This window comes from Netta rufina (genome assembly GCF_964035555.1).
Source record: "Netta rufina genome assembly, chromosome: 5".
Taxonomy (NCBI): Eukaryota; Metazoa; Chordata; class Aves; order Anseriformes; family Anatidae; genus Netta; species Netta rufina.
The window spans coordinates 39,520,886-39,542,813 of NC_140128.1; the positions used below are offsets into that span (position 1 = coordinate 39,520,886).

The 21,928-nt window shown below is 49.9% G+C and overlaps 1 protein-coding gene across 1 annotated transcript in view; it reads right to left on the reverse strand.

Moving 5' to 3' along the window:
- Positions 1–1,120: 1,120 nt before the first annotated feature.
- Positions 1,121–21,928, reverse strand: part of FLVCR2 (FLVCR choline and putative heme transporter 2) — a gene marked incomplete at both ends in the record, with an annotated part of 32,944 nt that continues 12,136 nt past the window's right edge. The window contains 9 exons of the mRNA XM_084287922.1: positions 1,121–1,177; positions 7,430–7,485; positions 7,896–8,007; positions 8,477–8,582; positions 9,065–9,175; positions 13,888–13,991; positions 14,516–14,583; positions 19,037–19,177; positions 19,954–20,095. Coding sequence (XP_084144048.1) covers positions 1,121–1,177; positions 7,430–7,485; positions 7,896–8,007; positions 8,477–8,582; positions 9,065–9,175; positions 13,888–13,991; positions 14,516–14,583; positions 19,037–19,177; positions 19,954–20,095 — 897 coding nt within the window. The remainder of the gene's footprint in view (positions 1,178–7,429; positions 7,486–7,895; positions 8,008–8,476; positions 8,583–9,064; positions 9,176–13,887; positions 13,992–14,515; positions 14,584–19,036; positions 19,178–19,953; positions 20,096–21,928) is intronic.

The window sequence follows — 21,928 nt, forward strand, 5'->3', positions numbered from 1 at the left end:
ATTTTTATCCATTCCATATTTGTGCTTTGTTTTTTGGTATTCCAAAATGGCACGTACATCACTGCATGATCTAAGTATAAGGACACTCGATGTCTCCCACCAGGGGATGGATGCTGGAAAGGAAGGCAAAGGGATATACGGGTCTCTCTCCCTTTGTGAGTGCAAGATGAGCAGCAGCATACAGAGGGGCAGTGTCTACAAGACACAAATGCTGGTGAGAGGGCTTCAACCCCCACCCTCTCCTCCTGTTCTCTACTACAAGGGGGAAGTTCCCACACTACAGCACCTTTCTGTTCCCATCATGCCCAAAACAACTCCCCAGGGCAACACAGCCCTGCCTGGTTAGCTCACCGTAGTACCCCACAGACTTCTCTGTAGCATCAAAAGCTGCAAAAGGCACTTTGTCAGTGAGGAGGAGGATGTGATGCTCAGCCTGGGGAGCTTGTGGTCTGACGGTCCTGTTGCTGGCGTAGTGTTGAGCTGGGCTCAGGCTGTAGTTTCAACATCTGCCCCAGAACTAGACCTTGCCTCCAACAGGAGATCCATGGGTACCTCTCGGTTACTCCTACTACATAGGAACATCAGAGCAACTTAGGTGAATTCTAAGGCAGTTTATCCTCAGCCTGATACAAAAACTGCTCCTGGCAGCAGCAGCTGCACTGCTTTGCAGTGGCTGGTGGTGTGCTGAGGGCTCTATCATCACCCGTGCACCACGCAGAAGAGCACAGGCACTCCAAGGAATCCCTCAGAGGGATCACAACTCCCACAAGGTTACTCACAGAGTAAACATGGTCCAGCATCTGCATTCCAGGTCACACCTTCCCTGAGAGAAGAGACCACCTGCAAGGTGCCACCCTCACACAACCAGGCTTTCCAAGCATACGTGGTAGGGGCAGCAGGGGCTTCTCCCAACTTTTCCTCTTAGCACGGTCTCCAGAACAGCAAGATGCAGAGGTACAACCGATGAGAGCAACTCCCTTCTCGTTTCACTCTAGGAGCAGTTCTCAGCAGCCCCCCACCAGAATTCAGGTGTAACAGGAGGATGGTGCAGGTAGCAAAGGTGGGAATGAGGGCGGGGGGAGGCGAATCCTCCATCTCCCAGCTCTGCCACCCCTCTTTTTTATAGCTTTGATTCCTTGAGGACTACGGGAACGGTGCAGGCTTCTGGCATCACTTTCTGCAAGTCAGACAGAGGAAAAGAATGCGGTTAGGATCCCACATGGCCAGACCTAGGCTTCAGAGACCAGCTGGCCAGAGGCTGGCTCATTCACAACTCCCTGTAAGCATGCAGGCATCAGATAATCACAGAACGGTTTGGGCTGGATGGAGCCCTTACAGATCATCCAGTCCAATCCCCCTTGTCATAGACAGGGACATCTTTCACCAGGTCAGGTTGCCCAAAGCCCCATCCAACCTGACTTACAACCCCAAAGGAGAATCACCACCCTCAGGGAGCTCAATCCGAGTGCACCTGGCTCCCTCCTCTGCCTCCAGAGGGTTTTAGTGCTCAGACAAGGGACACCAGGGCAGCAGGGCAGAGCAACGATCCTGCTTCCCCTAAGCTACTTGCTGCAGTCCTCATGATGTCCCTGTGATGTGAGGTTGACCTCAAAGTGGTGAAGCTGCAGGGCCAGTTCTCTGGGCAAGGGAAGAAACTGGGAACTCCTCCTGCATGCCAGGGAGAAGGGCGGTATCCATCCAACTACCAGAGAACCTGTATCCTGTGCACCCTCCGAATTTTACAGAGAGCAACTAGCTCCTCTTTTCTGTGTCACAGCAGAGGGCCTCTTCATCTCCTTGGCATGTTTCTGGTACTGCTCACCTTCGAGTGTACACATCCCCATCTTACCCCTGTTCAGCACTGGCACCCTCTGCCCACTTTCTTCCCTGACCCCAGCTTGGATTTATGGCTGGGATAATTCACAGAGTGGTACCGATAAGGCCTTCTTCAAAGTTCATTACTCATATACTAAAGAGCCATAAGAAATAAAACAGAAACCTCTCCAAGTTCCGACTGCTTATAGCAGGACACAACTGTCACTGAGTCAGAGCACAGCACACAGACTGGTAAGGGTAAATGTGGAGTCTCCCGGAGCCTGGGCTTTGAGTTAACTCACTGTGGGCGAAACAGATCTGAGGCAGGAGTCAGAGGTACATGAGAAAGGCTCACATCCCCAGTGCTGTTCAAGAGAAGTCCACGCAGCATGGAAGCAAGAGGTACAGAACAGTTTCATTTTGAGTAGCCTCTTGCACAAACTGCAGCTGAAAAGGTTGTACAGAGGGCAGCAGCAATATTCCAGAGCAGAGGAGTGAGGTGAGGAGAGCTCCAAAGAGATGCCTCGAGGCAAAAGCCAGACAGTGCAGAAAAACCTCCTACCAGCAGGAGGGGTTGCATGAAGTAGTGCCAGAGGTAGGAATAATGGGAAAGCTGCATTCAGGCTTGGGAAATCCCACTAGAATGAGTCAGAAGAGCATGCTGGCAGCCCTGAACAGGCTCCCCAAGCAGCTCTGGGATCCCTACACCACTTACCTGCCATGGAGCTACAGGAACAGTGGTTTAGGAGATAGCCAGCCTGCAGGGCTCCCCCGCCTGGGGAAGGGAAGGCTGCTCCCTCAGGTGGGAGTGCAACAGGAGGATGTGCAGTTGGCCTGCCCGTGGCTTGGGGAGAAGAGTGCTTGCTACACAGTAAATACAGGAAGGGAGCATGGAAGTTTAAGCAGCAGGAGATGGCATGCACACTGTTTGTGCCTACTATGCAAGATTCCAGCAGGGTTTTTTGTTTGTTTTGTGGGTTTTGTTTGTTTTTACTGAGCTAGAGCACACTACAGCTTGCAAGGTATAGAGGTAGAATGCCTTCCCTGAGGCCCTAACCAGCCTCTAAATAACTGTCCTTGAGATGAAAAGGAAACACGCACACGGGTATTCCACTGAGATTCATCACATGCATCTTTGCAACTAAACAACCATCAATACAAGGTGCTTAGCCCTGAGCAAGTTTTGACCTGTGCTATACGTGGCTGGAGGACACAGCAGAACTTCAGTCCCGTTTCAAACAAATCTCTTCCTGTGGCTGTACCTCCAGAATGACCTGTGACCTCAAAACCATCTATACTCATCAGTGCTCAGCTCTGCTGCTAGAGTAACACTCCAGATAAATTTTGTGATTTTATTACAATTCAAAAACCAGGAAAGAGTCAGAAAGCACTCTACTCCATGCTTTCTACCACCAAGAACAAGATCTTGACACACAAACAGAGTTAAGTTTATCTTCCCCTATATGAAACCACTACAAAGTGCCCTGAACACACCTTAATCAAATTTGCTATTTTCAAAGAGATCTGGCAAAGTCCAGTGCATAGAAATAAAAGACAATCCTGCCTTTCTCTATAGGATGAGCAGAGGCTGTACACAGAATATACAGGACTCTGATATGTATCCTGAATCAACTGACAGCACTATGAAGCCTTAAGGCAGAATGTTGGAGTGGCTTCAGATACACCTATAACAAAGGTAGCTCACAAAGGGACTCGTCATCATGCAAAAAGGGCATTTGATCCAAGTGACCTGAGATACAGAAAGCTGACCCTGATAACGCTCTGGGAACTGACAGAAACAGGAGGATTGCTGGAACCAAATTACAGCTTTTGTAATAGAGGACAAGGTGTTCACAGTGCCATTAGGCTAATTTAGATCCACTACAAGTTCTATTAATTGCTTGTGAGCACAAGGCAGGTCCTGCAGAAAGAAGGGAAAAACATCCTTGCAGTGTGGATGCGGTCACCAAAAGCTCTGACAGGTGGCTGCTTAGAGGCTGTGATCCCTGGGCAGTCAAGGCTGAAAAATGCTCACTCTCTTCACATAACCTATGGCATGACACACTCCTCCCTGCAAAGTCAGCAGTTCAGCCAGATTCTCGTCTTTCCCTTTCATCACCAGGACACACTGCTAGGTGGAGATCTCTCTGTGTAAGAATTAACTTCTATATTTTTTCCCTTGTGTCCTAGTACACTGGAAAACCAGGCTGTTCTGCAGTCCCACCCTGCACCAAAGCTGAACATCCAGTTTAACGTTGTGACAGTTCTCCACCAGATCATTTCTATTTCTCCACCAGGAAGACTCAAACCAACTAGGCCAATACTCCGGAGGTGGGAAGGATGGGTCCTGCACAGCTCCACAACTCTGCATCCTCTGGAAGCTCAAATCCAGCTCTGGAAGCCTGTCCTCTCCTTGCAACAGCCACACTGCAGCATGCCTGAGCCTCACAATGTCTGTTTTGCAGTGGGGATAGCAGCAGTAACACCAGCAGCTGTACCAGTGTAGGGCCGATAGCAGTGAAGGCAGTGACATAAGCTACAGCCACCAAAAAAATTACCAGTACACCACCACAGGCTCGCCCAGCTCACGCACTCTCCAACACTCTGCTGTTATCTGTTAGCCCTGTTGGCTGTGGCCACGAAGTGACAGACGCATTTAATGAAAAGCAAAGGGCAGTAAGGTTAACCTGACAGGGCCGCCAGCCAGCACAAAGCAGAGCACAGTGAGTAGTAAAGCACTGCACCCGAAGCAACAGCTGAGGAAATGCCAAGTGCAGCTGAGATTCACAGATCACCAAGCACAGAGCTTTACAATTTTCAGAGATTCATACACCAAAAGGCACCAACCCAATGACTTCCTTAGAAAACATTTTGTTGTCTTTTTTTTTTTTTTTTTTAAATAAACTTCATGTTGTTGGCCACACACCCTGCTTGTGATGAGAGCCAACTCTTCTACAGAGCTTCTGGTATCACTTCCAGCCAAGAATCTGGGCAATAAAAGTATCAGAGGAAGGCCTCCAAATACCTGCACTTCCTCTCCCCAGTAACTTATTGACACTTCAGTTTTTCATGTGCTCCAATACCAGGCTCTGCTTTGCTGCACCTCTTTGAATGCCCCCATCTGATGCGAGTCTGGTGGGATCATTCAGGAAAGCTGCCTTATCTTTCCTCTCAAACCTGCCCCCAGGAAGGCCAGCACTCAGCGCTCCGTGGCTATTGCTGCTGACCCACTCGTGTCATTGGCTTGGTGCCTGTGCCACCCGTGAATGTTCAGACAGGCAGATTAGCGTGATTCTCCTACCTTTGTGTGTGAGCTAGTGAACAGGAATGGGAATTGATGGGGTTAGGGTTACAAGCTACAAGTCCATAATCCGTGATCTGACTGCTGCCCTGGAGTCTCTGTAACAACAGCCACAAGTCAGATCCCAGAAAAGAGGGAAGCGAGTAGGGAAGGAAATGAGGGGAGGGAAAAATAAAAGTAAGAGGGACAGGCAAAGAAAGAAACCCGTAAAAATCACCCAAGCATGTGTAAGGCAGGCATGCCGTGTAGCAAAGCTCCAGTACATGACCCCATCAGAGCTCTCCACAAAGGCAGCACACGGTGCCTAAGCCCAGCTGATGGAGGCACCCACGTTAATGCAGAACACCAGGGTCAGCCCTGTTTCAGGAGGTCAAGCACCCAGGGTTCTTCGTTAAACCTGAGAAATAACCAGGTGAGCTCAGCCATTCAGAGGCCACATTTGGGAATGAGGGGTAGGGGGGGCATCCATCATGACTTCCACAGAGCATGACTCCTCAGGGAGAAGGAGCTGCCAGTGAAGTTTTTGACTGAGACCTATTACCTCACACACATCCCTCTGGTTCTTATTGCACTCAGTTCTGGAAGCCTTTAGGATTATACAAGTGACACCTATACTATCTTTTGCTCTGGTCTCAACACCCCCTCTCCAGCAGCAAGATCTTACAACTGTATTTTAGATTTATACAAAAAAATGGTAAAAGCATACAATTCATCTGGTGAGAGAAGTGTCTGACAAAGGTAAAGGACCTTATTAGTGCTAGGCATCATGTGCACTGCCAAAGGACCTTGATATCTCAAGGATTTCCACAAACAAGCTTTGAATTAACAGACAGTGTCACCAGCACTTCTCCCCATGGCCCTTGTTACCACAGGGCTTGTAGAGAATGGTTTAGCCTTAAAATTTATCTTCTGCTTCATCACTCTAATCGAGGGACACAGGCAGTTTGGTGTGCATCAAAACAGACTGCTCTTTACCCCAGCTCAGCTTAGCTAAGTGTCCTCCAGTTAACTCCACTCGTGCCAGGACTCCAGGAGAGCAGTAGTCTTCTAGCTCAGACCTGTAGGCCATGAGGCTCACCACTACTGAAATCAGCCCAAGCTATCAGCCTCAGAGAAGAAAAGTATCAGGAATTTTTCTTAAGTTATGGCAATGGGAGGGACTCCTTTACCCGAACTAGATCAACCATGCAGCTTTTTGTTTTGTCTACTCTAGAACTTTATGTGCAACCACCACCCAAGGCAGCATCAGCTCCCTCTACTTACCCTACCCTCTGCATTTGTGCTCTGATAGCTTTGTAAAAACAAAACAAATAAAATTAAATTTAAAAGCATATATTTTGTAACTGAAAATCCACCTTCCTGAGCAGCCAGTTGCAGCAAGGCTGCTTCTTGGACCTTCTGGTCTCTCCCCAGATTAGATTGGCTAGGTTATCTGAAGGAAGGCAGCACTGTCGTCTGAAAAGGGCTGACTTGAGCAAGCAGAGAACAGAGCTTATGCACTTTGGTAGTCATGGTCGTTGATGGCTTCACAAACATGGAGTGGATGGCTCTGCTAATGCCCTAGAAGAGGAGCCCAGAGCAGTAAGAAGTGCCCCAAGAAGCCACCCGTCCCCTCTCTTTCCCTATAGGGAGAATTTGAGAATATCCACTGCAGTTCATTCACTAGAGGTCCTCTCCCACATGCAAACAGCTGCATTTATGGCACAGCACACCACAGGTACCCTGAATTCTAGTGCTCACACATGAATGAGCAGTCCTATCTATAGAACTGCACGAAGCAGGAGGAGGCAGGCTGCTCGAGCCCCAGTTTGGGCTTTGCTACTCAGTTTCCTTGTGTCCCAAGCAATGAACTCCACTTTGTAGCTGAGGACAGGAAATGAGAGGAACAATCTGCCCCTCTAAGGAGCTGGAAGAATGGTCACCCAGCTCTGAACAAGGGGAAAGCACTGGAGGGCTCGGTGCATTATTAAAGAGAGGCCAGCACAGCACTGCCCCACATCTCTCCTAGCCACTACCAACATGTGTGAAGCCCTGCAAATTCCCAGAGGACCAGAGCCTACAGAGACTGCATGACATTAAAGCAAGCAAATATAGGCTCCCAGCAGCTGGCAGAGCTGGGATTACAGCCACCTGTCTGAAAATGCCAGCAAGGAGCTTCCCTATAGCCTGGGCAAGTGGTGGGATAAGAAAAGAGAAGCACAGCTACAGCTGTACCTCAGAAAGGGCCAGCCCCATTCCTAGAAGGGAGGGAGGTTGGGGGTTGTCCTGAGCTAACAGCAGGGGTGCAACAGGGATTGAAGGGGATTTACTCACTGTACGTTCACTTTCCACATTGGCCTGCTGTCTTCGGAGATCAGCCTTAATGAATGCTGGGACAGAGAGGAAGAGAAATGTAAAGGCAGTTCAGTTGCCACACAGACCCCAAATCAATATCCCCAGGATTCTAAGGGGCAGCAGAGGCCTCAGAGGAGAACACATAATGAGAAGCAATGGAAACCACTCTCCCAGAGGACGAAGACAATTCTGAAGCAGGCAGGGCACAGACTCCTTACTGCAACATGCAGAAGGCACATCTTGGAGACCCCAGCCAGCAGCCAGGGCAAGAAGCCTTGGATCTTTTTTGTAGGCCAGATGCTTGAAAAAGCACAACAGCATTGCTATGGGGCTGCCATGTGGGTCCTGCCCTTTCCTGAAGGCACCACTACACACAAAAGCCCTTCAATTCACATGCCAGGCTCAAGGGGAAGAGTCACAGCAGAACACTGAGAGCCTTAATTACCTGTCATAATGGTCCCCAGGAGCAGGAAGGAACAAAGAAAGAGGTTTCCTGCCTTCGTCCCATAGCGATCCATGATCTGCCCTTGGCTGATGGTGAAGGCAATACCAAAGATCTACAAGGAAAGGCAGGGTCAAGCTGTATTGTTATCATAAAGCAGCCTGAACAGCTTCCCAGCTTCATCTCAGTATCTGAGCATAGGCCGACAGCTTGTCTGGCTTCTACCTAGGCTAAATTTTGGTTATAAACACATCCAGGGGCACCTCCTCACAACTAAGAGAAAGACAGGTGACCCTTCATGCTGGAATCCCATCTCTCACTGGAGAGGAGGCAGGTCCCGGGCAATTAGGAGCAATGTTGGAAAAGGCAAGGATGACTGGTATCCTGATGGACATTCTCCTCAGCAGAAACAGAACAGAGAAACGACACAAGGACTGTCATTGAAAAGCCACATCCTGATGCGCTTGGATTCACGGTTCAAGACAATAATCATGGACAAGAAGTGGGGGTGAGGGATGGGAACAACAGTTTGGTATATCTGGTTTTAAAGAGGCAAGAAAAGAAAAAAAAAACAGAACACCTACCTGTGCTGAGACATTAAGGAGCCCTGATGATGTTCCCTCTGATTCTGGGTACGTCAACTCTGCAGCAAACTCGAAGCCCAGGGGAAGGTACCCTGTCATGAAAAACCTGAAAAGGAACACATGGAAAAGGTGACTCAGTAACTGCTAGGAAGAAGACCAAAGAGGCACAATGCAGCCCAAATGCCTGTTGGGATGCTTGACTGACTGCACGGGATGTTTTCCTTACTATTGCCACAGCCCATAGAACCGAGTCCCTCTTCATGGCATAGGTCCCCCTCCTACCCACAAATACTTTTGCCCACAGCCTTGGGGCACAGCATCACCTACAGCACCCACGTCCCATTCACTTCCCAAACACTTTGCCTTGATTACCTGGGATATTTAAGGCAGCTGCAGCTAAGCAGGCTGTGCTAATGTCCCTGAGTAACAAAACACATGAGAGTGATGGGAAGCACAGATCTTTTTGTCCTTATCCCATGGGGGAGCACACTATGGTTCTTCCCAACCCCTCCAGGATCGTGACTCCTGCCTCCCTGCCATATCCTATTGGCTTACATGCAGAGGAAAGCAGCCTGCACATGAACTTACCCCAGCACACCTGCAGTCACAAAGACCACCCAGAGGTGGCCTAGACTCAGAGTGAAAGTGTAGACTATCATTCCCACCAGAGACATGATATAGACCACTAGCGTTGTCTGCCTGCAAGGAAAAGCACAGTCAGGGTTTCATTTAATCAAATCCTACTATTCTTTTCACCCACAGATCTTGATATAGTTTGCAGCACACAGTAACAAAAAAAAAAGTTGCACAGCTTTCTCACATCCTTACCACAGACAGAGGAACTGGACTGCTACAGAGCTCAGCATGGTCTGCACAGACAGCAGGAGAAGCAAAAACAGGACCTAGGAGTTCTTATATCCCAACCTCACAGAGGGTTAGCTCTGCCTGGGGTCCGGGCATCACACCTATGAGGCAGCCAAGAAGCTCAGGTCCCCAGTCTGACAGGGGACAGCAGCCTGGTCAAAAGAGGGCTGACTGCAAGGCTCAAGGCAAGAATTACAGCTCATTGTGCGGCACAGACCAAGTTCAAAGCAGGTGGGGCTTCCATAAGCAGGAGTCTCCAAGCCATGCAGGATTCAGTGCTAAAATACATGCTCAGCTCAGCAGCATTGGCCTCCAAGAAGCACCTACAAAGCTTAATCTCTGCTAGCAGGGACAGTTGGGACACCTGGATAATATTTTACACCCACCCCAACTAGTTTTGGTCACAGTGCAGAGGTCTCAGGTTAGTCCTATGAAATCTCACCCAATTTCCCAGCCTCGTGGCTCAGGCACTGTGTGCAGTTTGTAACTGATTCACACTCTTGACGGTTGCCCACATTTGCACTCTGTTCTTCATCTCCAGGCAAAGAGGATGAACGAGTTAGTGACCAGATGTGGTCAGGACCTTGTTTCGCATTGATGCTGTGTCATTAGTCAAGCTGCAAGAAGGAAGTTCCCAGAACACACGATCCCTCACTAAGAACTAGAGGAGGCTGCCTCAGAGAAGCAAGCAGCTCTTGAGGGTTAAAGCACGTGGTGCTTTCCACTGGAGTCACAGAATTATAGGAAAAAAAAAAAAAAAAAACAAACAGAGGAAGCTTTTCCATCTTGTCATGGATACTGCACCTACCACATGTTAGCTGGCTGAAGGAGACAAGCTTTCCTCGTTAACCTGTTTCCCCCACTCGTTAGGCTTCAGCAGTACAAAAGGAACTGACAAATATTTAAGGAAGGAACAAGACCCCAGGCTTGCATACTGTGGAAGTCACGCACCAGGAAGGACCCTGAATCTCTGCACTGAGCAGGTCCCTGCCTGCCACAGTCCCTAACTGGGACTTCAGCACCCTAACTGGGACTTGAGCAGACAGCCCCAATGCACCTCTTGCTGCAGGGAACAGCCCCAAGCACCCAGGCAGACTTCTGCTAAATCGGACTTCAGCAAGGCCACACTCCCCTGAGTATAGCACTGATGACAAAAAAGGAGACTTCAGTGCTCGGCAGTCTACACAAGGCCCAGATTTTTGCATACGAGCAAAGGGCTTCGCTGAGACATAAGTAGATGGGGCACAGGGAAACAAAGGAATCCCCAGGGAAAGACAACACGGTGCTTGCTCAGGAAGTGGTCTTGTCACCACATTCGCTGGGCAAAGGACAAGGAGAATGCTCTGTGACCCTAGGGGCACCAGGGCATGGCAAATGCCTTGTTTTCCTTGATAAGCCTCTTATCACAGCCATAAATATCTTATGGGAGAGAGAAAGCCGTGAAGAAGGAACAGACTCACAGAGGACATTTGCAAAGCATCCTGGTATTTGTAGCAATCTGTGCCCGTGGTGGCCCTACAGGGACTGAAAATCATCCTTGGCTGGGACAGGTACAGCCAGCCTCCCCTGAGAGGCTGCCCACTGAAGTGAGCGCACAGTGGAAGTTACACATCCTGCCACATCACCTTAGGACAACTGGGGTTAACCTATCTCCATGCCAAAGGGGGTGAGAAGGAAGTTCAGGGCACCAACGTGCAGCACCAGCTGGTTTTGCATTTCTGTGGCAAAGGGAAATCCATGGAGGAGCTGACATGCTGATCGTTTCAGTGAATCTATGCTGTCCTGACACTTACCTGCCCCGCGGCCACATTCCCCAGCCTTCTTAAGAGGTAGACTAGAGAGCTTGTACAAGGGACTGTGAGAAAAGAGAGATGCTGGGGAGGAAAGGCAACCAGGGTCAGAACCAGCAGGACACAGGACTGAAATGGAGAGCACCACCTCTGCTGTTCAGCCAACTCCAGAGGAAGCTCTCGAGCAAGGAATAGCCACAGCCCAGCTCAGCTGTGTCTCATGAGGTCACACACAGACAAAGAAAGCCAAAGGAGCAGGACCAGATTCACAAGGGATCTGAGCTGCAGGAACACCAGAGGCTCATCAAACAGCACCTGAAAGAATAAATGAACAAGGGGCAGGTGGGCTCACAGCTTGCTGTACAGCTTTAGCTGCTCACTGGGAAGTTCTGTGCAGCTCCAGTGCTCTCTGCTGCATGGGCTGGGATGACAGACAGCCTCTGCAGGCTTTACCATGAGCACAGCACATATGCCAGGCTGCACAAGGCTTTGTTCCCATACTTCCATAAGGATCTCACCATTAAAGACACTAAGGCATCAGATTCTGGAAATTGAAGGAATTGGAGAGTGCTGGCTTGAGGTATTTTTGCTGTTCTTTTTTTGTTTGTTTTTACCATCTCCTTCAGCATTTAGTTTTATAACACTTGTGACCCTTGCACAAGAAAAAGAGGACAGCCGTGGTAAAATATTTACATAAGAAGAAATATGGCATAATATGGTGAAGGCACGTTCACTACACAAGGAATAGCCTGGAGGCCACATGAACGCTGCCCTTAAAAGTCAAAGAGAAGCACTGATTAATCCAGTCCCTAAACCCCTGATTCTAAGCCAGGCTCCCCTGCAAACACCAAGGCACCCAAAGCAAACCAGCGGCCTCCAGGTGTCAGAATCCCATCTCTTTTCTCGGCCAGGAACCTGAAGGATGTATGGGAAGCCCTGTTTAAGCCAACATCAGAACATGTTCTTTTAAGGAGGTGCTCTGCTCTCAGCCAGACATCCACCAAAGGCAGCCCGTGCTCTGGGCCGGCTCGCTCGTCACATCCCTTGCGTATTTGCATGGGCCAAATCTGTGCCTGGTAATTCCAAAATAAGAACAGTTCTGGGGCTGCTGCAGGGACTTGCCTGCCAAATAAAAGCAAGAATGCAAGGCCATTTGGTGCCTGAGCACAACAGATGGGGGAAGCCGGACTTAGCACAGCTTCACCCTTGCAAGGAACTGCTGATGGGACAGTGAAGATCAAACATCCACATAGTGCTCTGCAGTGCCTTGTGTTATTAACCTCCCCCTGCTCCTCTCAATCACAGCTGGATCCCATTGATTTGCTCCCCTCTCTCTCTCTCTCTCCCCCCAAGCTGACTAAAAAAAGGACTTGACATCTTTCCTTCCTGATTTTCATGTGCTTACCATTTCATTCCTGACACTATTTGAGCAGCGGAGAGAAGGGGGAGGGTACCTACCTAGAACATCTGGCATCTTGACAGTTTTTTAAATAGACTTTTAAATGAGGCTAAATAAAGACTCCGTAGTATTCAGAAAAAAAAATTTGCTCATTCCACAGAAATCCCACTTAGTGGGCTGCAGTGAAGAGCAAGTTCTTAGCAGTGTTCCTCCTCATCTAAGGCTAAATCTATCCTCAGATACCCTTACGAGTCTGTACGATAAAATCCATGGGTGGCAGAGGCCTATTTTTCTGCACTCAGACAGCTCTGCCCGCCTACATGGTCCCTCCAAGCAGGGACATTGGAACAAATCCCGGATTTATTTTTTTCCTCCTGTGCTGCCAAATTGCAAGTCCCGTCTCTGCCTCGCAAGCCACAGAGCTTCTCAACATTTGTGCTACAGCCAAGCTCCATTTAGGGAGAGTCAGGAGGAGCATCCACCCCAGCAGTGCCAGCTGAGGCTACCTTGCCACTAGCCCCGGGCTGGAAAGAGCCAAGTCAGACCGCACAGCTCGCTAGTGCAGTTCACAACATCTGTGTTTCCATTTCCTCGGCCTGTCAAACGAGAAATAATCAATGGTACACCATCTAGAAACGGCAGCGAGCAACCTGCTGGTCTCTCTATTAGTCAGCTGCTCCTGCCCCCCAGCACCCCCAGGAGTCCTCGCGTCTTTCTTGTCACAGGAGCCCAGTTCCTGTCCTCTTTTGGCCTCTGTACTTGACAGCGAGGACCGCAGGCTGCTTCAGAAGCTGTGAGCCCACAGCTTGCCAGCTTCACCCAAACTGCAAACGGCAGGGTACGCTGGCCAGATCTGCTTTCCCAACCCACCAGGCAGCTAATCCAGAATCATCCACCCACAACCCCAGCACCCTTTGCCCCTGCCCAGAATCCAGCAGCGCACACTTGCACAATGCCTCTGGGCACTGGATTCAATGCGTCTTTCATTGCACAGGACAAAGATTCACAGAAGCTGGTTTGTAAGGGCAGAGAAATGGTCTGGTACAGTCATTACTCCACTTGTGCCAAGAACTCTCTCATCCCTGGCAAAGGAGCTGCCAGCCCATCTCATCCTCTCCCTGTGCTTCCCTAGGGAGCACTAGAACCAGACCCTGTATGGTCCAGCACAAACGAACACGCTCCTCTAAACTTCACTTTAGACTAACTGGATTTTCAAGAACTGTGTTTTTTTTTCCTACAAACCTCTCCCAGCGATTCAGTACTTAGACCGCTGAGTTGCAGCTGCACTGGGTTGCTCCTTGTACAGAATGGGAGAAGAGCAGATTCACTAGGGGCACAAAGGCAAATAAGGGACTTACTTGTAGGTTTTGGTTCTGTCCAACCAGAGGCCAGAGATCAGAGCCCCAGCCATCCCCGACAGGACAAGGGTGAGTCCGATCCTGCCAGCATTCACCTCCTCCCCCTGTGGTAAGACACACACAAATGCAGGAGCCAAGTCACAGCCAACAACAAGCAAGGTGTGGAGAACCCGGACAGGAAGAGACACCAAAGTCAGTGTCCCACAAATGTCTCCTGTTAACATGATAACCAGAAGAAAGAACCCTTTTGGGCCTAGGCACTTCCCTCTGAACCAGCCCAGCAAAAAGGTGAGCACTGGCCAACAGGCACTCTCAGGGGAGTCAGCATAAACCCTACAATGCCTGCTGGCATCAGGATTGGGCTGGATCAGCCAGGGGGACCTGAAGAAAACACTCACATCCACTTAGGGTGTAAAGGAGTTGTCTTTTCTAGAGCTCACCTGCTTTTTCACAAGGTGTTGTAAAGAACAGAAAGAACCAATGCTCTCAAGCCAGCCCGCCAAGCTGTGCCAGAGGCAGGCAGAAGTGCTGTAATGCTGTATTTCCCACAGGGCAGCTAGCCCAGGTGGACAACGGCAGGCTGGAGAACGGCAAGCATCAGAGGGCCAAGAGAACTGGGTGCACTTACTGGGTAGTGATGGATCACCATGCGGTTCAGCAGAGTGGACAGGGAGTAGAAGCAACCTGTATTCAGACCTGAGGGGGGATAAAAACGCAGCACGTTCAGTTGGCTACTCTCCTGCTGGGTTGTGAAAGGGCAGCGAGACCTTTGGGACAGTGTCCTCTAACAAGGCAGCAGAGTATCAGGAGAGCCAGCTGGACTGGCTGGACAGAGGTTACTGGCAGCAACGCAGACCAAGGACAACTAGATCTCAGCATGCAGGAGGAAGCACCCTCCAGTTTCAGGATGGCTCTTACCTGAAGAAGAAGTAGAAAGGCTGTGCATATTTCTAGTACTGAAAGGTCATGCAAGTCCTTCACAGGGTCTCAACCCACCCCACATAGCCAGAGGCAGCTTCAGCAGTGGAGCTTTCTCCTCCCCCCAGCCAAAGTAAGACACCGGCAAAGCACCCACCTCAGCATCACACCTCTAAAAAGGGCCTGGGATTCAGTGAACACCAGTGCCATTGACCAGCGGGGTTTCCTTCCCAAAGAACCACCTGACACCATTCTCCCTACTGACAGGCAGCAAAGAACAGCCTCCCAAAGCCAAGAGATACCCAGAGGCAAGTGGGAGCAGAGCTGATGGCCAAGCACAGACAGCACTTCCCCCAAGCACCTGGCGTTTGTGTCTGCATGGGAACAGGCTTATATTTTTTACAAGATATCACTGAAGCCTGAAAAAAAAATAAAAAACAACTGTGAAAGTAATTGTCTTTCTGAAAGGGAAGTTAGATTAACTGTTACAGGCGTCAGCCACCTGGTGAAGGTTTCTCAGTATCACCCAAGGTGAGAATGGAAACCGTTGGGGGAGATACTGGTCAAGCCCCATCCAGACGCTCCGTTTCAGCATTCAAGCAACTCTGAGCTCAATGCCTTCCTGATGGTCACAGAAAACAAGAATCTCCCCTTCCCCCCTGTGGAAATATCCACGTGGAATATCCACACGGGCACTGGAGCGGCAGCACTGCAACGGCTCCACTCTCACCTTGGGTGATACTGAGAAACCTTCCCCAGGTGGATGAGGTCTGTAACAGTCGACTCAACTTTCTTCTCAGAAAGTCATTTACATCTGCAGTTAGTTTCTCTTCAAAGCTTCAGTGATCCTGGTAGGGGGAGGGATGGGGACGCATTTCACCACCGCAGCTCACACATCTCTAGGCTCCAGAAGGTGGCATGGGTTTTAAAATTCTGGCTCAGACGTCTGCCATCCTGACAGCCCAGACACATGTCAAGTTCCCACTTCCTACTTTTCCTCTTTCAGCCTCAGCTAAAAGCAGCAACATGGCAGTACACGATACAGAAGTGCAGTCTAGCAGGCAGAGCTCTGACAAAAGGAACAAAATCCTGAGCTGCAACTCCAGCTCCCCTACCCCTGAAGCCCTGAGCGATCCTGCTGTGCCCAGCCCACTCCTCCCCTGCGAGGCTGCGAGCCCACTGCCCTCCACAGCTCCTGAAGCGCTCCAAGGAGCCACCACATTGACAGCAGGAGGGGAGACCACGCTTCCTTCGCACACCCTCCTCAACAGCATTCAGCAGAGCTAACTCCACAGCTTCACGGGACAGAAGAGATGAAGAACCTTACGCAAGTAATCCCGTAAGCCGATTGCCTGTAACAGGGGTCCCTGCTCCAAAAGCACCTCTCAGCACAGACCAGCACAGTTCCTCTGCCCACTACTGCTTCACCTCAAAGCTGGGCATAAACATAGACCAGTCATGTGTGTGCCCCTGCTTCCCACCCAGCCAAGAGGACAGCAACCTGGTGGGGACAGCCAGACCCCGACAGCTGATGCTGTCAGGATGCCAGCTCTGCAGAGGCTGGGTGATGTATGTGGCTTCCCAAAGAAGGGCCCCTTCGCCCAAGCTGGGTAGAAAGAGCTGCGGAGTTGGCAGCAACACTTGGCACCAGAGTCAGACAAAATATTCTAAGAATCGAGACAATGTGCCCGATTTGCATTTGTGAAGGCTGGCAAATGAAGTGTGCCTTTCACATGTCACAGTTGCTCGGTGAAGTTTCTCTGTGAGTTACAGCCAGCTGTTTGAATGCCTGTAAAACAGGCGAGGGATGTTTCCAGTGGCAGCGCCCAATTGCCCATGCAGACAAGGAAACCAGGTCTAGAAGCTAAGAAAAAAACATCTGAAGATCCAATCCCACCTGATTCATTGGTTAGTTACCATGGTTCGCTTGTAATGTGCTGCATAACAACATTTGAGACCTCACAGTGTCTCCTCTATTTTACAGAGGCCAGAAAGGGGAAGCTTATTGCCCAAGGCTCCAAAAGGAGCCCTTATTATGCCCTGGACTAGAACTCAATTCTCCTGTAGGCACTACGCTGCTTAGTTACATGCCAGACTACTGCTCTTCCTCCTCTTCACCTTCATCATCTTCCAGCACAATGGTTCCTTGTGCAGATCTCCTCAGCTGCCCTGCCTTCTCCTCACTGCCCCATCACCTTTCCAAAGGCTGATTCTTCAGAGCTGTCTCATCACTCCCACTTCACAAGCCTTTCCCAGGCTTTCCCACCCTTTTCCTTCCCGCTGCCTCTCCATAGCTACACACGGCTTCAGTGCAAAGCCCAACCCAGTGAACTCAGAGTCCCTTAATGCCCACCCCGCGTTATGCCTCAGCTTTACTGAAGCAATGCCAACAGTCTTTGGGAAAAGGCAGGCTGAGGGTTCCCTGAGAAACAGTTCACCCACACTACACAGATGCAGTGCCACCGATGTTTCCAGCACTGCAAATCTTCCCGCAGGAAAGGAGTCGGCAGGTGCTGGTCGTATCACTTTACCTCAGAGATCTGCAGCCCTATTCTGACCTGGCATCGTGTGAGGGCCCCCGATCTTTCTACAGCCATGGGAGATGAACCAGCAGGCGATATCCCACTCTCACCCCTAACTCACACTATGTTAATATAAAAGCTACAAGAGGCTGCAGGTATCTGTGTTAAACAGTGAAGACGATTCAGTTGCACTCACTTGGCTGCAGCTGTCTTAAATCCTGTCCAACATAACTTTTGACTTGAGTAGGAAAAACAGTCCCCATTTTAAAGCCAGACTAGTAAAGAAAAAAAAAAAAAGTTTCACTGCTTAGTTCCCTCTCTGAGTAGCAGTCACCTTATCTTCCCTGCCAGCAGCCTGAAAGTCAAGTTGGAGACTGACAGGAGGCTGACATAGGGAGGAGCAGAATAAATGCACAGACGACTGGAAGGCAGACAGGATTATGACCCACTGAATGCTTTCCACATCATTTGTGACTGCCAGGAGGGAATTATCTCACGGAGATCAGATTCTAAACATGTTCTTCGTACTGAGAGTCTGCCTCTCTCCTCCAGGGCCTGATTATCCCTATTAGAATTAATGCTTTCCCCTTTCTTTTCCCTGAAGCATGTGAATGAACAGATGCCACAATCCAGCTTTTACAGCCAGTCTGCCAATGACAGTTTTTCGTATCTCCACTTTTCTACTTTCTCAGAGGTCAGCAGGCACTAGGGAGGGAGAGTGGGGAGCAGCTGCAACGCAAACCAGCGGAGCCCAAGGGTGGTCTGAGGGGCATTGCTAGAAGCCTACTGCTAGGGAGGAGAAGAGAGAAGGGAGAAGAGATTTCAGCAGGTCCAAAGCCCATCAGCACTCCCAGAAGGTACAAAGCCACCACGCTCTTTCCAACCTGACTTATCACTCAAAGTCCTTTAGGCACAGCTGCTAGGGGAACCACAGAAGTTCAACAACTATTTATCTTTCCTCCTGAGGAGCTTCCGCAGCAAGCAGGTGGGAAATGGGGACAGACCTCTCAGCAGAACAGCTGCCTAAAGTATATCCTATCCTATCATACAGGCATAGGCTGCAGTGGCCTCCTCTGTCTCTGCTAAAGAGAAGAATGCTTCTCCATGCGACAATTCAGCATCAGGAACAGATTCAACACAAACTCCCCTCAGAGAAATAGGGCAATACTGCTGAAGGGAAGAAGCAAGCCCAAGGTGGAAGAACAGATGGCAGAAGTACATGGTCTCCAATCCCCCCTTTCATTTGCTTCGTAGGGATTGCCAAAGAGGCCGGTGCAGCCTGCACACCTACATGCTCCACATCACCTCTGCTGGGAGGCCTGCCAGCACACACTTTTCTTGGGAAGTAACTTGCCATCAGTGCGGCAAATCACACTCAGACACAACTCCGTATCTTTCTTAGGCAAGCATTTAGATTAGTCAAGCTATTAACCAACTATGGGGAAAAAAAATCCCCTGAACAGGAAGTGGTCAGAGGCTGGGGAAAAAAAAAAAAATATCTAGTGGGACGCATTGACCTCTGTCCTCTAGGTATTTCCTTGTAACCACTGCTGGAGGGAGCTAGAAGGACCCTGGTGTGTGGCAGCACAGCTATCCTTACAGTCCCCTACCACAGCTCAGGCCAGTTACTGCCCTGGCACAGCACAGAGAAGGAGGGAGAAGCTAAGCACGTCCAGCAGTGATGGCTGCCCAGAACAGCCAGACCTTACCGTACGTGACCATAAGCAGCACAAAGCTGGTGTTGCGGAGCAGACGAAGGATTGATTGCACGTAGGAATATTCCACTGTCGGTCGCGACTGGATCAAGGCCTGAGCTTGGCTCGGAGGGTATGGGGGCTTCTCCTTGAAGACTGAAACCAGACACAAGGCAGACCTGTTTGTAACAGTGTAATTGGGGAGCCTGGGCACACGCTGAGGTTTGAGCTGTTCAAGGGACAGCACAGGGGCTAGTAAAAATGTATAAAACACATCATCATCCTTAAGCTTTGATCTCTGTGCACGAAGTTAACCAGGAACAGGAGAAGACAGTCTCCCCAGTAACAGCTCCTGCCAGGGGGGAAACCTTCAGGCCTGACCCTTCTCAGTCTGGGCGTGCTGTCTGCTGTCTCTAACTCGCACTAAAGCAGCACCCAGGAATCCCAGTTGCAGGTGATCCACTGCTGTATTAGGGGCAGCACAGTCACTGTTGTACTTTGTCTATTCCCCACCTGTGAATCATTAAAGTCTACATCTGACTCAATGATCAGGCAACATAAACAAGCTGGCAAGAGGAGTCCACGAAGTCTACTGCCTGTAATGCTTTCTTCACCCTGCTCGTAACTGGTTACCTTTTTTTCCCCTTCCTGGGAACAGCATGTTCTTGTGAGGCAAGACAATCTACCTCCTCCTCCATACCCTTAAGAAGTAATCAGCCCCAAGCACCCTGTTTGCAGGCAAGAAGGATGAGGACCTTGCAGTATTTTTAAGACTGGCTTTTAAAGAACTTATACACACCAGAGTTTTATTGTGAGCAATCAAAGGCTGAAATGAACAGTTTGGCAGACTCACTCACAACCCCACGGGGCCCCTCACACTCAGGCTGATCTCAGTTCACTTGGTTTCACACACACGCTTCCCACCTCCTTACCTATGACGACCAGGATGAAGAGGGCTGTTGCCACGCCTGCTGTCATGAAGAACATGATGCTTATGTGGTAGGCCAGCTTCTCCACATTTTCCACATTAGGAACCAGCACAGGAGGGACCAGAAAGCCCAGAGCAATGCCAAGCTGAGCAGGAGAGAGAGAGGAGACACAGGTGTGACATGGAACCACGACACCGCCACGAGCTCAGAGCTCAGCCCTTTGACGCAATCCTCCCGCACACAGTAAGACCTCAACTTGGCCTCCTCCAGCTTCCCCTATGAGGAGAAAATCCCCTTCACCACCTAATAATTGAAAGATAGAAGCCAGCTACCCACCGTAACTAGGCCACGAGAGGTCCCCCCCCACAAACTCACAACTATAAGGATATTCAAGGCAAGGTTTCAGAGCAGAATTGAGTAGGATTAATACCTGCCTCCACCAAAGTGGAGTTCTTGCTTCCCCTGTCCTCTCACACCCACACTTTGCCCTGCACATACACATCCCGCTCCTTATTTTGCGCCCACGCTGGTGCTGACCTGATCACCTGCTCAGCTGGCTTGGCGCATGAAAAACAGCACAAAACGACACCATCAAAAAACACCACAGTTCCCTACTGGGTTAATGAATTGAACCTATTTGCCTTCAGGCCAGACAAGCGCAAGGGGTGATGCAAGGCAGAACCCTGCCCACTCGTGATGAGTAAGATATCAATCTGCCTCGGCCGTTTTATGACGCTGGTTCTGAGGGAGCTCCCTCCCGAGACAAGGCTCACCCTGCTACCACTCATGCCTTTCCCACTGCACCAGGAGAACCTAGAAAAAGACAAAGATTGAGAGCGAAGGAAGTGCTGACAGCACGCATCACAGATGTCGAGGTTGCGCGATGGGGCTTGGCAACTGCCCAGCTGAAACACTTGGCTCTGAAGGGCTGCAAGAAGACACCCTGCAGCTGTGGCCTCTGCTGTGCTGAGAGCCCCGCACGTCCAGCCGAGGAGCTCCTGCCACGACAGCGCACGCTTCGGTGAGGACACTGGGGGTCTTCACTCAACAGCTGTTTCCTCCAGGAGAGCAGCAAGGAGCTGCAGCAGAGCAGATTTTGCCACGACGACAAGCAGCGCTAAATGGCACACACCTTCAGTGCCAGCCCTCAAAAGAGGAGAAATAGCTGCTTTGATGCCTGGGAGCACTCTCTTCATGAAGTTGAAGCCAAAGTGCACATTTGGAGTACTCTAAAGACAAGAGGAGGCATACAAAAGCTCCCCCCCTGCCTTTTTTCCCCCCTCCCCTGTGTTTGTTTCCCTTTACAGCCATGTTACAATCACCATCTAGTTCCCAAGGAGTGTATTTACCTCCTCCTCTGGCCCTCCTCAGCACTTGCAAGCTCTCAGACATCAGGAAAAGAGCCATACACAAGCTCAGCTCCTGCTTGCTCTCAGAGAGGTTCTGCACACTTAGCTCTGTACAGGGCAAACACATTTTTTTGTTTAGTAACACTTTTTTTCCTCTCCCATTTCCTGGTTTCATCCTACACATGGTGTTGCAGACAGTAACAAGGCACACAGAAGAGCCTATAACAGATTCAAGGACTGAGAAGACACAAAAAAAAGAGACAGCGGGTGGCCATGCAGCCATCCTCATCCCTGCTTGAAACAAAGATTTCCAATCTCCTTTGCAGGCTGTACCATTAGCTGGGAGGTAGAAAAGCACTCACATTACTGGTACAGTGCTAACTGAACCAAAACAGACCAGCAGTATAAAAGAAAATTACTCATGCTACACCAGTGCAGCCTCTCTACAGCCACTGCCCTCATCCTCACGCTGACAGGAGGTAATATGCAAAGCATGGAAACCAGAATATATTCAAACTAAGCCCGTTGCATGTACCATTTCCTCATGGGAAACACCAGATAGGAATCCATGAGCAAAATGAAGACCTGTTGCCCCACAGTAATGTTGCCCAACAGAAGGATCCAGTGTT